Source organism: Cucumis melo, chromosome 5 (assembly GCF_025177605.1).
Source record: "Cucumis melo cultivar AY chromosome 5, USDA_Cmelo_AY_1.0, whole genome shotgun sequence".
In the NCBI taxonomy this organism is placed as follows: Eukaryota; Viridiplantae; Streptophyta; class Magnoliopsida; order Cucurbitales; family Cucurbitaceae; genus Cucumis; species Cucumis melo.
The window spans coordinates 13639347-13653267 of NC_066861.1; the positions used below are offsets into that span (position 1 = coordinate 13639347).

At 32.3% G+C, this 13921-nt stretch overlaps 1 protein-coding gene across 2 annotated transcripts; it reads left to right on the forward strand.

The window, feature by feature from the left end:
- The first annotated feature begins 8130 nt into the window (after window positions 1-8130).
- On the forward strand, window positions 8131-11551 carry LOC103485925 (protein FEZ-like). Of its 2 annotated transcripts, XM_051084512.1 has the most exons (4): window positions 8170-8446; window positions 8537-8802; window positions 9844-10254; window positions 11447-11551. In XM_051084512.1, the coding sequence occupies exons 1-4, from the start codon at window positions 8203-8205 to the stop codon at window positions 11483-11485; spliced, it is 960 nt and encodes a 319-aa protein (XP_050940469.1). In that variant the 5' UTR covers window positions 8170-8202; the 3' UTR covers window positions 11486-11551. The 2 variants fall into 2 exon arrangements, with proteins under 2 accessions (XP_008441931.3, XP_050940469.1); XM_008443709.3 differs by lacking the exon at window positions 11447-11551 and having other exon boundaries at window positions 8131-8446; window positions 9844-10465.
- The last annotated feature ends 2370 nt before the right edge of the window (window positions 11552-13921 follow it).

A 13921-nucleotide genomic window follows, 5' to 3' on the forward strand; every position in this document is an offset into this window, starting at 1 on the left:
AAGCTCAACATTCGCTTCATCAGTTACTGTATTTATATAAGAATCTATGATTTTAGCATCCATGTAGTACAATGAAGAAAATTTTTGTCCATTTTCTATAACCTGAGAACCTTTAGTAAGCTTCCATATGTCGTTATTGAAGGTATTGTAGAAACCTTCGTCATCAAGCTTACTTGTAGAAATCAAATTCATATGAATATCGGGAATATGTTTCACATTTTTCAAAATCATCCTAGAACCATTTCTATTCTTTAAGTGTACATCTCTAATATATGCCAACTCTGTTTGCTGATCCATCATTGCCCATCCTAACATTGCCAAAATCACCAGGAGTATAGGATGCAAAAAATGCCCTCTTTGAAGTATCATGAACTGAAGCATCACCATCAATCACCTAAGTGCTCTGTTGTGTGTGGCAAGATTTACAACATCACCATCAGACAAGATGTAAAAATCTTTAGTGGTTACAGTGATTGTATCAACATCACTATCATCGTCATTCTTCTTTTGCTTGCCCTCATGATTTTTACTGTCTCTTTTTAATTTTCGACAATACTTTTTTATATGCCCCCTTTTCATGGCAATAGTGACACTTAACATTTGTAAATCGGTCACTCTTGCTTTTGCTTCTATTATTACCTTTCGGACCTTTACTTTTACTCCTCTCCCTCTTTTCAGTAACTAGAACATCATCTGACTGCGAAGAAGAACTCTGAGACTTTCTTCTCATCTCCTTGTTCAACACGCTATTTTTTACTAAGTCCATACTTAGTACACCATTTGAGGCTGAGTTCGATAAGGAAGTTCTAAATATTTCCCACACGTCCAACAATGTACCAAGAACCCATAACCCATGTATCTCATCCTCAAACTTTATATTCATCCTAGGTAACCGATTCAAAATATCTTTGGAATGTATTTAAGTGATCTAACATAGGCACTCCATCTTGATACTTTAACTCCATCATCTGTTTAATCAGAAACATATTATTATTAGCAATTTTAGGGGCACATAGCTATTCGAGCTTATTCCACATACTTCATGCATGAGTTTCTTCACAAATATGGTTTAGAAAATTATCTTCTACCCATAGCCTCATAAACTCACACACTTTCCTATGACATAATTCCCATTCTCTATTAGTTTTGTTGTTAGGCTTCTCATTAGAAAAAATTGGAAGATGCAAGTCATTTACATACAATATGTCTTCCATTTTTCTTTTCCATACTTGATAATTTGACCCATTAAAGGTAACCATCTTAGTTGGAACTAGTATCCATATTCAACACAAGGCAATTCCAATTAAATCCCAATTAACTAACCAACTTAGCTCTGATACCACTTTGTTGGGATAAACACCTTGAACTTGGATCAATTATCCCACTCTTGTGTGAACTTGTTAGAATACTAATCAACAATAATAACAATAATAACAATAATTATTAAAGTATTGACACAACGAATTTAACGTGGAAAAACCCCCTCAACGTGAGGAGTAAAAAACTATGAACCGAAGTCAAAATCTCCACTATAATCTTTAATGGGTACAACAAAATTCTCCTTAATTACAACTAGAAACAAATATCTCGAGAATAATAATTCTGATAACAAACGACAATAATAATGAAGAAAAAATAGAAAGATCTTACAATATGTGGTAGCCAACTATCCACTAGTAGCCAGTATCCACTAGAATCTAACTATAGATTGCTCCAAACGAAATCTCCAACGTTTAGAATGAAGACCTCATAATAAGAATATTAAAAAAACTTTTTGTGAGAACTTAGTTACTATTTTTTGCTTACATTTTCTCAAATGAATGAATATTAAAGAAACTTTTTGAAGAATTTTTGCAAACCATACAAAAGGTTGGAACTATTTGAACTTAATTGAGTTATGCATTATCTTACCGTTATGGGCGTATTCATTTCATATATGCATGTTATAGTCGATTTATGAACTTAATTAAATTATTTTGTGACTATCTTGTAGTTATGGTAGCTACTTCATATCAAAATGACACTTGGTCACTTTTTAGGTGGTTTTGAGAGCCAAGTGATGTTTGGTTTGAAGATTGTGATGTTTTTGTTTTCTATTAGGTGATTGAAGTGACGGCATATGTGAGAACTATGCATATCGTGGAAAGTACACTTGTATTAGATGCTTTTGAAATTATGAAAACTAGATTAACTTTTGATCGTGTGAACTTTTGGCCATGTGAATTTTTTCTGGATTATATGTACTTAATGTCTTAGGGGTTTGTGAATTTGGAACTAACTTTGATCTCTTATATCTATCTTAAGCATTTAGATGTTACTTAAATTCACATTTGGAACGTACTAATATGTAGGATTTCATTTTTTTTTATGTTGGAACTTTATAAATTTTATTCATTTAAGTAGAAATTAAGTTTTGATCATATACGTAGAAATATATAATTACAAATATGAACAAAAAAAAAAAAAAAAAACACATTTGAAAGCAATTTCTCTGTGTTGAGAAAAATGTTATGAACGTAAAGTATAGCAATTTCATCAACGGCGCTATAAAATATAAAAATCTGTTTGAATGTAATTTCATATCAATTTCTATAACGTTGAAATGTAAGCCATGCTAAGTTTATTGGATAAATCACCCATGACAGCATTGAGAAATGAGCTATCAAAAGCTTTCACAATAGTGATTTTACATGCTATTTTTTATAATATAATTTTAATAGTGTATGTTTCTTGCTATTATATAATTTAAATAGTGTATGTTTCTTGCTATTATTAATGTTATAATATGAAAATCATAGTATATCTTTTCAATGTATTAATTAGAAAAGCTATAAAAATTTTTTGGTAACAATTACTACATGCTATAAAAAATCAACCACAAAATGTCTTGTTGATGCTATGATTTGTTACTATAGCATGATAATTTTGCAATTAAAAACAAATTTTTTACAACACCTTTTACGGCATGAAAAAATGCTATAGAAAGTGTAGGACTTTTATAACATTGCCTATGACAACGTCCCCAAAAATGTTATCAAGAACTTACAATAGCGTTTTTCACTTGTTGTCATGTGTGATATCTGTTGTAGTGGGAGTCTTTTAATTGTTAGGAGAATTCTCTATATATTCTATGAAAACTAAAATTTCTCCACACACAAATGAAGAGAACCTTTTTATCTATAGAGTTCTTATAGAAGGTTTGAGTTTGGTTGGTTTATGGGTTTGGTCCTTAAACTCAACTCTATGGATTTCGGTCTTATTTAGTATATGAGCTAAATTAAGTATATTTTTAGGTTCAATAGAACTTTATCTCAAATAAAAAATATTTTATTTTAGACATATATATCAATTTTTATTAAATAGTCTTAGATTCAATTATTTTTAATTTTAATGAGACATTTTGTGATGAGGATAGAAAATATTTATTAAAAGACTGTTACACATATCTCAATGTTTAAATGAAGCATGCCAAAAATTTAGCCCATAAATATCCAAATGGACAATTCCCAGCGTCAATACGTTAATATAAAATTTTGGTATTCATTTATTTATGTTAAATTTTTTATAAACAAAATAAGGTTGTTATCTGAATTATATAAATTTGGCATAAGAAAAATAATGGGCTAATATCTGACAGGTCAGTGGAATAGAAGCTGTAGGGGGGAATGGAATAGAAACTGAACGCTATATATTATTTTTCGGATTCTTTAAACAAAAACCAACTAAAATTTTCAAAATTCACACCTATAATTTACAAATTTTAAAAATAAAATAAAATTTTGAATTGGTATATAAGTGAGAGCTTGCATTGGAACTTGGTTCAGGTCAACGTTTCCATTTATTACTAACTAAAATATTATTTATTATTTTTGAAAAAAGAAATGAAAATTAAATTAATTTCATGGGAGAACGTGGATTTGTAGAAATGAAATAGACAATGGTACAATTTTTTTAAACTTCCCAAGAAACTGGCTGACTTTATCGACACTCTTCAGATTCTTCTTCTTCAATTAGAAAATAAATAGTAATACATTTAAATAAATAAATAATAAAAACTCTCCAAGTCAAATCAACTATGGGTTTTTTTTTTCTAAGTTTTGTTGCTAAGATCAATTTTTCTTGACTTTGAAGGGTTTGTGGTATATTTTCCTTGGTAGTTGTTTTGAAATCAGACAGCTTTTATTCACCATATGTATGTATAAATGCGCACCGTGATGAAGATTTGGGATTCTTTTATGACCATCAATACGTAGCTCCTCATCAACTAAAAACTAACCTTCTAATTAGCATTTTATTGAGATGTTCCTCCCGATTCAAAAATTTGTGAATTTTTTGACGATGAGCTACATAATTGGAATTCTCATTTATTTCACGCCTTTACCACTGGGCCTTGAGCTAAACCACAATTCTTTTTATTTGCACTCCTTCATAACGGAATAATTTTAACTGAACATTTTTTTCAATTAAATTATGAATTAAAAAATACTCGTACATCGAAAATAAACACAGCAAAAAGTTAATTATTGGCTAAGCATATTTTATAAAATAAAAATATAGAAAAAAAAAAACTTACATTCAATGTTGTCTCTAAATCTACAAATCAACAAATTTGAATCAAAAACCACCACTTAGAGTCGTTTGTCCACTTGGAGGGAACTTAATTGGGTTGGAAATTTGAGAATTTTCTTTTTTCCTTTTTTGAGAGCTTAGTCAAAGAACTCTCTTCATCCATATTGCTTCTGCCCTTCTGCATTAAAAGAGAGATATCCCTAGATAACTATGTAAGGGAATTATTTATTTAATTTAATTTAATATTAAAATAAATAATTAATAAAATTATATTTAATTAATATTTCATTTAAATCATATTTAAATGAATACATCTCACTGCAAAATATAACAAAGTTTTGGATTCTATCAATGATAGAAATTGATAAACTTCTATCAAGGTCACTAATAGAAGTATATCAGTGTTTATCAATGCCTATTATTGATATAATCTAAAATTTTGCTATATTTTACAAATATTTTGTCAAATTGTCATGTTTGACAATTCCCATAAGAGAAACAATAGTTACAGGTTTGATTTGATTTGATTTAAAAATCATGACAAAATTACGGTAAAAGAATTGCAGTGTAGTAGTGCCCATGACACTAAGTGGAAAAAGCACGAGAAAAATGAGGATCACGATGGCCCAACTCATTAAATTTGAGTTGAGAGAAACGTCCTCAATAGAATGATTGATACGTAGAACACAATAATTTGAATTAAGGCATAAGTAGAAAGTTAGTTTTTGTAACGCCCCAAGAGTAAGTAATTTCAAGTTTAATTATCCTAAGTTGAATTTTGGCAATTTTGAAAATCTTTTGAGTGTTATATGATTTAATTGTGGAAATCCTTGATTTGTAGAAATTAGAATTAATTAGATACTTTAGGAAAATATCTAATTAATTGAATTTGGAGTTAAGGATTGATTTGGTTTGTTTTTTTAAGTAGTTTGTGTTGGGAGATTGTATTTGAGAGAATTTTAATTATAGAAGTATATAATTATTTGGATTTAAGGTTAAAATTATTGTATTATGAAAATAATATAATTATTTGAGATTATTGGTTATTTATTTTGGAAGGATAAAGAGATGTGATTGGTTGAGGAGAGAGAAGTACTGATTTTTATTTTAGGAAAAGTTAAATAGAAGATAAAAAAAAAAGATTTGGTGGGTGTTAATTGAAGGGATCGGAGAGAAATAAAAATAATAGTATTATTGTTATTATTATTTTTATTTAATAGGGCATGGGGAGTTGTGCACTTCATCCCTTCCAATTGAAACCCTAATCTCACAAAGAAAAAGGAACCCTAGCCGCCCCTCGCCGCCGCCACTTTCCTCCGTCGCAGCCATCGCGTCAGCCACCTCCTCCGTCGCAAGCCACCTTTCTTAGTCACGTGTCGTGCACCGCCGATCGAAGCCCAGCCGTTGAGAAGATCGTCTTTGCCTCATCGTCACAAGCACCGCCGAGCCTTCTCTGTTTCGTTTTGCGTCCGTCGCGTCTCCTCCATCGCAGTCAAGTGTTCCGCCGCGTCGTCCGCCAAGTACCCACCATCACCGAGCGTCAGATCGAGTTGTCTTCGTCGATCTTCTGTAGCCGAGTTGTTTACCAGTCGATCCATCCGCCGCGAGTCACGCACGTGAAGTCTGAGCGTCTCCAGCATACGAAGAGCCGATCGCGCATGGAGTCCGAGTCGGGTTCGCCTTCAACCTGTGCTGCGCGTCTGGTCATCCGAGCCACGTCGAGCTCCCTTGTGCGTGCCTGCCTCCTCCAATTGAATTATTGATTTTTTGACTAAATTGAATTATTTTTCTTAAAGGACTAGTTAGATCAATTGGAAGTTTGAGTTGTGAAATTTTTCCAACTAAGGGTAAATTGAATTCAACCTCAACTTTGGATAAGTTGAATCAATTGAATTTTTTATCCTCTAGCAACCGTTAATTAAATTATTAAACTTAGTTATTTACCCTTAATGTTTAGAACTTTTCTTGGGAAGCTTGACAACAAAATTTTTCTAATCTCCAGGTAAGCGATTCTCCTACTAGACCTTCAAATTGAAGTAAGAGCTTGCATGAAATTTTTACGTTATGCATGGATGTAGTTGAGTTGCATAATGAGTTTAGTTATGATTACTGACAACCAAGACAGAGTTTATGTTTATGTTGACTGTTAGTTATGACATGGTAGTGTGATGATGATTATGTTTGATGATGTTGACGTTTGTGCATGAATTATTAATCTCATCATTTAAACTGCTATGGTTAATATTCATGCCATGAATATGATGTTATATTATGCTACATGTTATGGATAGAGTGTACTATTAGCTTTTTTTTTTTTTTTTCTATTAGAGTCGTACCCACATGGGTGTCCCTCGGGATCACCACATTTTTATGACTGTGTAGTTCAACGGGATCACCAGTCCAGTATGAGATGATATGTTTACGAGTGGCTCGACAGGGTCACTTACAGTCTGATTGTCTTAGTGTTTCTTTCATGATTCACTAAAGACCAATTTGTCCTAGGTGTTCCTTGTGTTCACCGAAGACTAGTTTTGTCCTAGGTGTTCCTTTGGGTTCACTGAAGACTAGAGATGTTCCTACGGGATCACAGATTACATGTATTCGGAAACGTGCGAGTTTAGGGATACCATTTTACAGGACTTTAATAGGAAGTTAACAGTCACCTAGCGGGACTAGTAGCAGGACTAGTAGTAGGTCCCTTACTGAGTATATTTTCATACTCACTCTCTTATGTTAAATTTTTTCAAGTAGAGTAGAGGTAAGAGCAGGAAAGCTGGCGAATGACAAGAAGTGATCGTGGCATGCCATAGGGGACCACTTTTGCTTCCGCCTTATGTTATTAGATGTTGATTTCAGTATTTTTGCGCTTTTACTTATTTTAATCTTTTAAAACTAAATAGGGCATGAGCTAGGAACTTACTTTTAGATTTATTCCTATTTTCTTTAATTATTTATGTTTTTAATTACGAAAATTTGATATTTTTTATTTTAATTGAAGGAGTTTTATTTTCATTTGAGTAGTAATGATCTCGACTTAGTATAAAGAGTTGGGTTGTTATAGTTTTCACTAATTTGTGAGGTAATGGTTATAAGACCTAAAAAAATGAGTAATCCGTACAAAAATATCATTTTATGGATATTATTTTTGAAAATTCAAGACCTAGGGATAAGTGAATATTCAAAAGAGTAATACTTAAATGTTTATATCAAGATACAACTATTTTTATCGGTCTCATCCATTATATATATAAAGAAAACAAAATTAAAATATTTAAAAAAGAATTTATTATACGAAAAAATAATGATCGAAAAATTTGTAAAAAAGCGGAAACACGTGGAGTGCATATAAGTAATTTTATGTTGAAAATGTTGAGTTAGATGTGACGGACGTATATGTTGTTTGAGTAAAAAAAGGCAAAATAAGGGTGTCCTCGCAAAACACAAAGTTGGCATTAAAACCCAACCTTGAAACTCGGCTGATCCTTCGGAGCTCTACACAAAATCAAAGGCCCATTATATATTAAAACTTCTATTGTACTTTTGTGCATATATATTATATATAGAAATAGCAATGTTGTTGCGATAATCGTCAAAGAAAGAATTAAGAAAGTAATCAAAGAGAGAAATTAGAGAATGGAACAAGAGAGAAATAGTGAAACAATTGGTAATGAAGTAGAAGAAGAAGAAGAAGAAGAAGAGGAGGAGGAGGAGGAGGAAGAAGAAGAAGTGATATTTCCGCTTCCAGGGTTTAGGTTTCATCCAACAGATGAAGAACTTGTTGGATTTTACTTGAAAAGAAAGGTTCAAAATAACTCTATTTCAACGGAACTCATAAGGCAACTAGACATCTACAAATACGATCCATGGGATCTTCCAAGTAAGTTGTAACACTATATTCAAATAATTAAAATAGAAGCATTTATTAATAACTTTGAATTTGATTGTGTGTATATATTGTTGTTTGTAGAGCTAGCATGGACAGGAGAGAAGGAATGGTATTTTTACTGCCAAAGAGATAGAAAATACAGAAATAGTGCAAGACCAAACAGAGTGACATCAGTTGGGTTTTGGAAAGCTACAGGAACTGATCGTCCTATTTATTCAAATTCCAAATCCAAAAGCATTATTATTGGTTTGAAGAAATCTCTTGTGTTCTACACTGGCAGAGCTTGTAAAGCCATCAAAACTGACTGGATGATGCACGAGTTTCGCCTTCCCCATTCACCACCAAATGTATGTACTTAACCAATCCATAATATATATGTATATATTTCATTTTAGAACACACTTTTTAATTATTTTGCTTCCCTACACTAACTATTGCTAATTATTTGGTTTCCAAAATTAAGTTTTTTTTTTCTTCTCTCGATTTCTTATGATCTTGGATTTTTAAGTAAAACAAGGTCTCCCTTATTTCTAGCCAGATTCTTACCAAAATAATAATAATAATAAAATAATTGAAAACTACTCCTTTTAGCATTTTTGAAATTTGACTTAATTTTTTCAAATAACATTCAAAAGTAGATAACAAATAAAATGTCTAGAGATGATGTGGTTGTAGGAACTTAAATTATATATCCAAATCTAAAAACAAAAATCACATGGTTAATAAAAAGAGATTTAGTTTTTATTTTTTATTTTTAAAAAATTAAGCTTATGATATCCACTTTTCGCTCATATTTTTAAAATGGAAAAAACTTTAGTTCAACTAGGATGCACCTATTGTTATAGCTACTGAGCTAACATCCAATAAAATAATATGCCATGTGACTTTTTTTTTCTTATAAATTGTTTTGCTTTTGGTAAGGAGATGGAACTTAAGATTAAGTTATATCAAATCATTGTACTTTTAAATTTAAATAAAAAATAAAAAAAGAAAATAAAAAATTATTTTAAATGACAATCTTCGAAAATATTTGTCAATATATCAAAATATCAAAATATCACAATCTTTTTTGTTCTATCACGACTCATCCTAAATAGATCATGATATTTTTCTATATTTTATAAATATTTTAATTTATCTTACTATAGTTCAACTCTTTCAATTTGTTTTTTTTTTTTTTTTTTGTTATTTTGAAATTTTAACTAAATTTTCAAATTTTATACTTGAGAAAAAGTTGCGTGAACAAGAGTTTGAAAATACCAAAAAAATAAATCTTAATTTAAAAAAATTAAAAAATATATATATATAAATAACGAGACAATTACAAAACAAGAGCATATCATTATAATAGATTTGTCTCTAATTTCTTCTGATGAATGTTTTTGTAGGAGTCATGGGTGATATGTCGAATCTTCAAAAAGACCAACATTTCCGCAGCTCAAAGAGCTGCTTCTTCTTCCCTACCAAAACAACATGAAACAATGAAAGAAAAACCCACCACCACCATTGATATTCCACTATCTACCTATGATCCATTTCATTATTTCGAAGCAAAACTTCCTGACCTTTCTGTTCCAAGTGAGCCCTTTATAATGGCCCCTCCTCCCATGGAAATGTCCGACATTGCAAAATCCGCTATCGATGTTTCCTCCATCCTCTTCAATATATCCTCTTCCTTGCTTGAAGACAACTCCAACGACCCTTTCACACCATTATTTCACCCTCCCGGTCATGTTCATCCTCACCCTCACACCTTTTCTTCCATCTCCACTTTACTACATCAAGAAAATGCATCGTTGGTAGAGTATTCACATTGCCCCAACTCACCATTGAGTTCCATGTGGAATAAGTTGATGAATTAACTGCGTATCTGATTATGGGAAAATTTTTAGTACTACAATAGTATCGTATTACTTCTTCTTTCGAACAAGTACTATGTAGTACTCAAAATTTTCTCATTTGATTGCTTTGTTTCATTTTGTTGTTGAAATTCAATATGTTTTTTCTTCTTTGGACTATGACTTGCACGTGATTGCTTCATTGAACATACAGTGAAAGCCATCATATACATATTCTTCAGTTTTTTATATCTTCCTTTTTACGTCTTTCTGCGTTAAACTTGCTTCGTAATTCAATTTTCCTTGTGCTGCGATGAATTTAACAGAAATTTATTTAAAAACCGAATGAGATTCTTTTACTTCTTAAAAAGACAAACTCGAAAGTTAAAGTCTTAATGTGAAAACGAGGCACAATCGTAATATAGAAACCTTCCCGAGAAAATATAATATAAAATAATAAAATATAAAATATAAAATATAAAATATAAAATATAATATAAATAAGAAAATTAAGAAGTAAAAATTAGAAAAATCTAAAAAATTTCCACTTTTCCACTTTCTCCCCTTTCTTTTGATTTTTTCCTAATATTGGTGTGTCTTACAACTCCATCAAAAGCCACTAGTTATAGGCAATTTGGCAAAAATGAGATGAGTTACAGGCCACTAAGATTTAGTATTAGAAAACACATGACATATATGTTGGATGACTAATGAGTTGACATGTGGCTATGGCCACTAAGCACACTAATGGGCATCTATTTATATTAATAGCATTTATAATACTCCCCCTTAGATGCCCATTACATATATGAAAAATATGTCTCGTTAAAACCTTACTAGAAAAAAACCCAATGGGAAAGAAATCATAGTGAAGAAAAAAGAGTATATATTTCATATATAATTATAAAAATAAAATTTACTCCCTGTCATGATAACATACTTGAGATCTCTAAGTCGCCGCATTCTAATGTTGTGCATTAATTTTTCAAAGGTTGTGGTAGGTAGTGATTTTGTATCTTTAGAACAAATTTTTTGTACTATGATGTTGCCATTTTTTTCAAGATCATAAGTTTAGAAAAGCTTCGGTAAGATGTGTTGCGTTCTACCGCCTTTAGTATAACCTCATTATACATGTCGTGTTGTCTTTGTATAGTGTTGCTGGAAGGAGTTTACAAGAAGACAAACCACATGATTCCCGAATGTGTTGAGTCGTTGAACTTAACCATATACATTCTCGGCTAGCCTCATGAATTGCAAGAATTTTGACATGATTTGAAGATGTGGCTGTTATGGTTTATCCTCCACATGTGAATAGATAACATGTTTGAGATCTAGCTTTATGTGGATCAGATAAATATCCAGAATCTGCAAAGTCAACTAGGTTAAAATTTGATTTATTTGAATAAAATAATCTCATATCAATTGTTCCTCAGAGATAACAAAGTATATGTTTAATTCCATTCCAATGCCTTTTTGTTGGAGAGGAACTGTATCCAGCTAACAAATTTACTGAAAATGCAATATCTAGTCTTGTATTATTAGCAAGATACATAAATGCACTAATTGCACTAAGATATGGTACTTCTAGACCAAGGAACTCTTCATTCATCTCAAGGTCGCAATATATCTTTCTTCACATCTAGTGAACGAACTCGTAATGGAATGTTCAATGGATGTGCATTATCCATATAAACACTTTTCAAAACTTTTTCTGTATAAGTTAATTGATGAACAAATTAAATATCTCTTCTGCTAAATGCTCAATTTGCAAACCAAGAAAAAATTTTATTTTTCCGAGATCTTTCATCTCAAATTCTTTCTTAAGATATTTTATTACCTCCGAAAGCTCTTTAGAAGTTCCAATTATATTTCAATCATCAACATATACAGTTATAATATCAAATCCTAAAGGTGATTTCTTTATAAAAATGCATGGACATATTGGATTATTTTGATATCCTTCTTTCAACAAATATTCACTCAGGCGATTGTACCATATTTGTCATGATTGTTTCAATTTATATAATGATCTCTGTAACTTTATTGAATATAGTTGCTAGGAACTTGATTTATATGTTTTAGGTATCTTAAATCCTTTTTGGACTTTCATGTAAATATCATTTATCAAGAGATCCACATAAATAGGTTGTGACTACATTCATAAGTTGCATGTCCAAATTTTCACACACAATCAGGCCAATTAAAAATCTTAATGTGATTGCATCCACTACCGGAGAATATGTCTCCTTATAATCAATACGAAGTCTTTGAGAAAAACCTTATGCAACTAATCTGTAACGACCCAACTTTTCCGGACTAAGCTGAGGTCACTACCAAATACCAAAACTCGACCATTCAAAATAAAATTTAAAACAGACCAGATACGATTCATTAAAACATTATAAACCTTACAAGAGACAGTTTCGGGCCCTATTTTAAATAATTCAAAAAGTCACAAAATAAAATGTCAAGTCACCAGTCCAAAAATCACAATCAAAATATTCTGACAAAATACATAGCGGAAGCGAAAGAAAATCAGACGCGTCCATATGGCCTTCACGCATCCTTCCTGCCTCTCGTCGGTCTGCCCCTCGCTGTACCCCTACCTGAAAAGTTAAAGAAAGGAAAGGGTGAGTATAAACATACCCAGTAAGGGACCCACTACTGGGCCCGTTAGGGAGCAACAGTTAACTTCCTATTCGGGGGTACCCTACATAACAGCCTAGTGGTTCCGTAGAACGCACATATCAGTCTAGTGCTCCCGAAGGATGCACATATCAGTCTAGTGCCCCCGAAGGATGCACATATCAGTCTAGTGCTCCCGAAGGATGCACATATCAGTCTAGTGCTCCCGAAGGATGCACATATCAGTCTAGTGCTCCCGAAGGATGCACATATCAGTCTAGTGCTCCCGAAGGATGCACATATCCGTAAGGTACACTACCCCATAGATGAAGCTAACCGTTACCCCTCAGCCCTTACCAAACTGTCTACATCAGTCACATCTCAACGGCATTCATATTACAGTCCCGCCATAGGCTTTGTCAGTCAGATAGTATAGGTTTAAACATCTACAACCCTCAGTTGCTATATGTATTACCGATTCGTACACCAATAGGGAAACCCTAGGTCCCATCGACTAACCAACCAAAACCGGACTCACTGTCCTTTCCCGTCCAAACTCCATGAACCACATCCAGCCTAGTGTTTAATACATACTAAACCGTAACTTTAAGGTCCATCAACATATAATTTCAATCCACAAACAGCAGTCACAGAATATTTTCATCAGACACAATATAATATCAGTACTTAACAGTCAACACGCATACAGATATTCAGTACAGTCACTAACGTGTACTCCCCTGTGGATTACTACGGTCTTAGCCTGGACTCGGGGTCCAGTAGTAGGAAAACCCTTACCTGAAACTCGGTTATGCCCCTCGATTGAAAACTACGCCCAACAGATCCACCTAAACGAAACACGAAGGTTTTAGTGGATGACTTTAGTAGCAGTTGTTTTAAAAGGGTCGGAAGCGATAACCGTTGACTTACCCAAGGAAAGGAAGCTAACTCCAACTAGGTCTGCCGCGGAACCCGAGAACTTAAGCGTCAACTCTGCGCTACC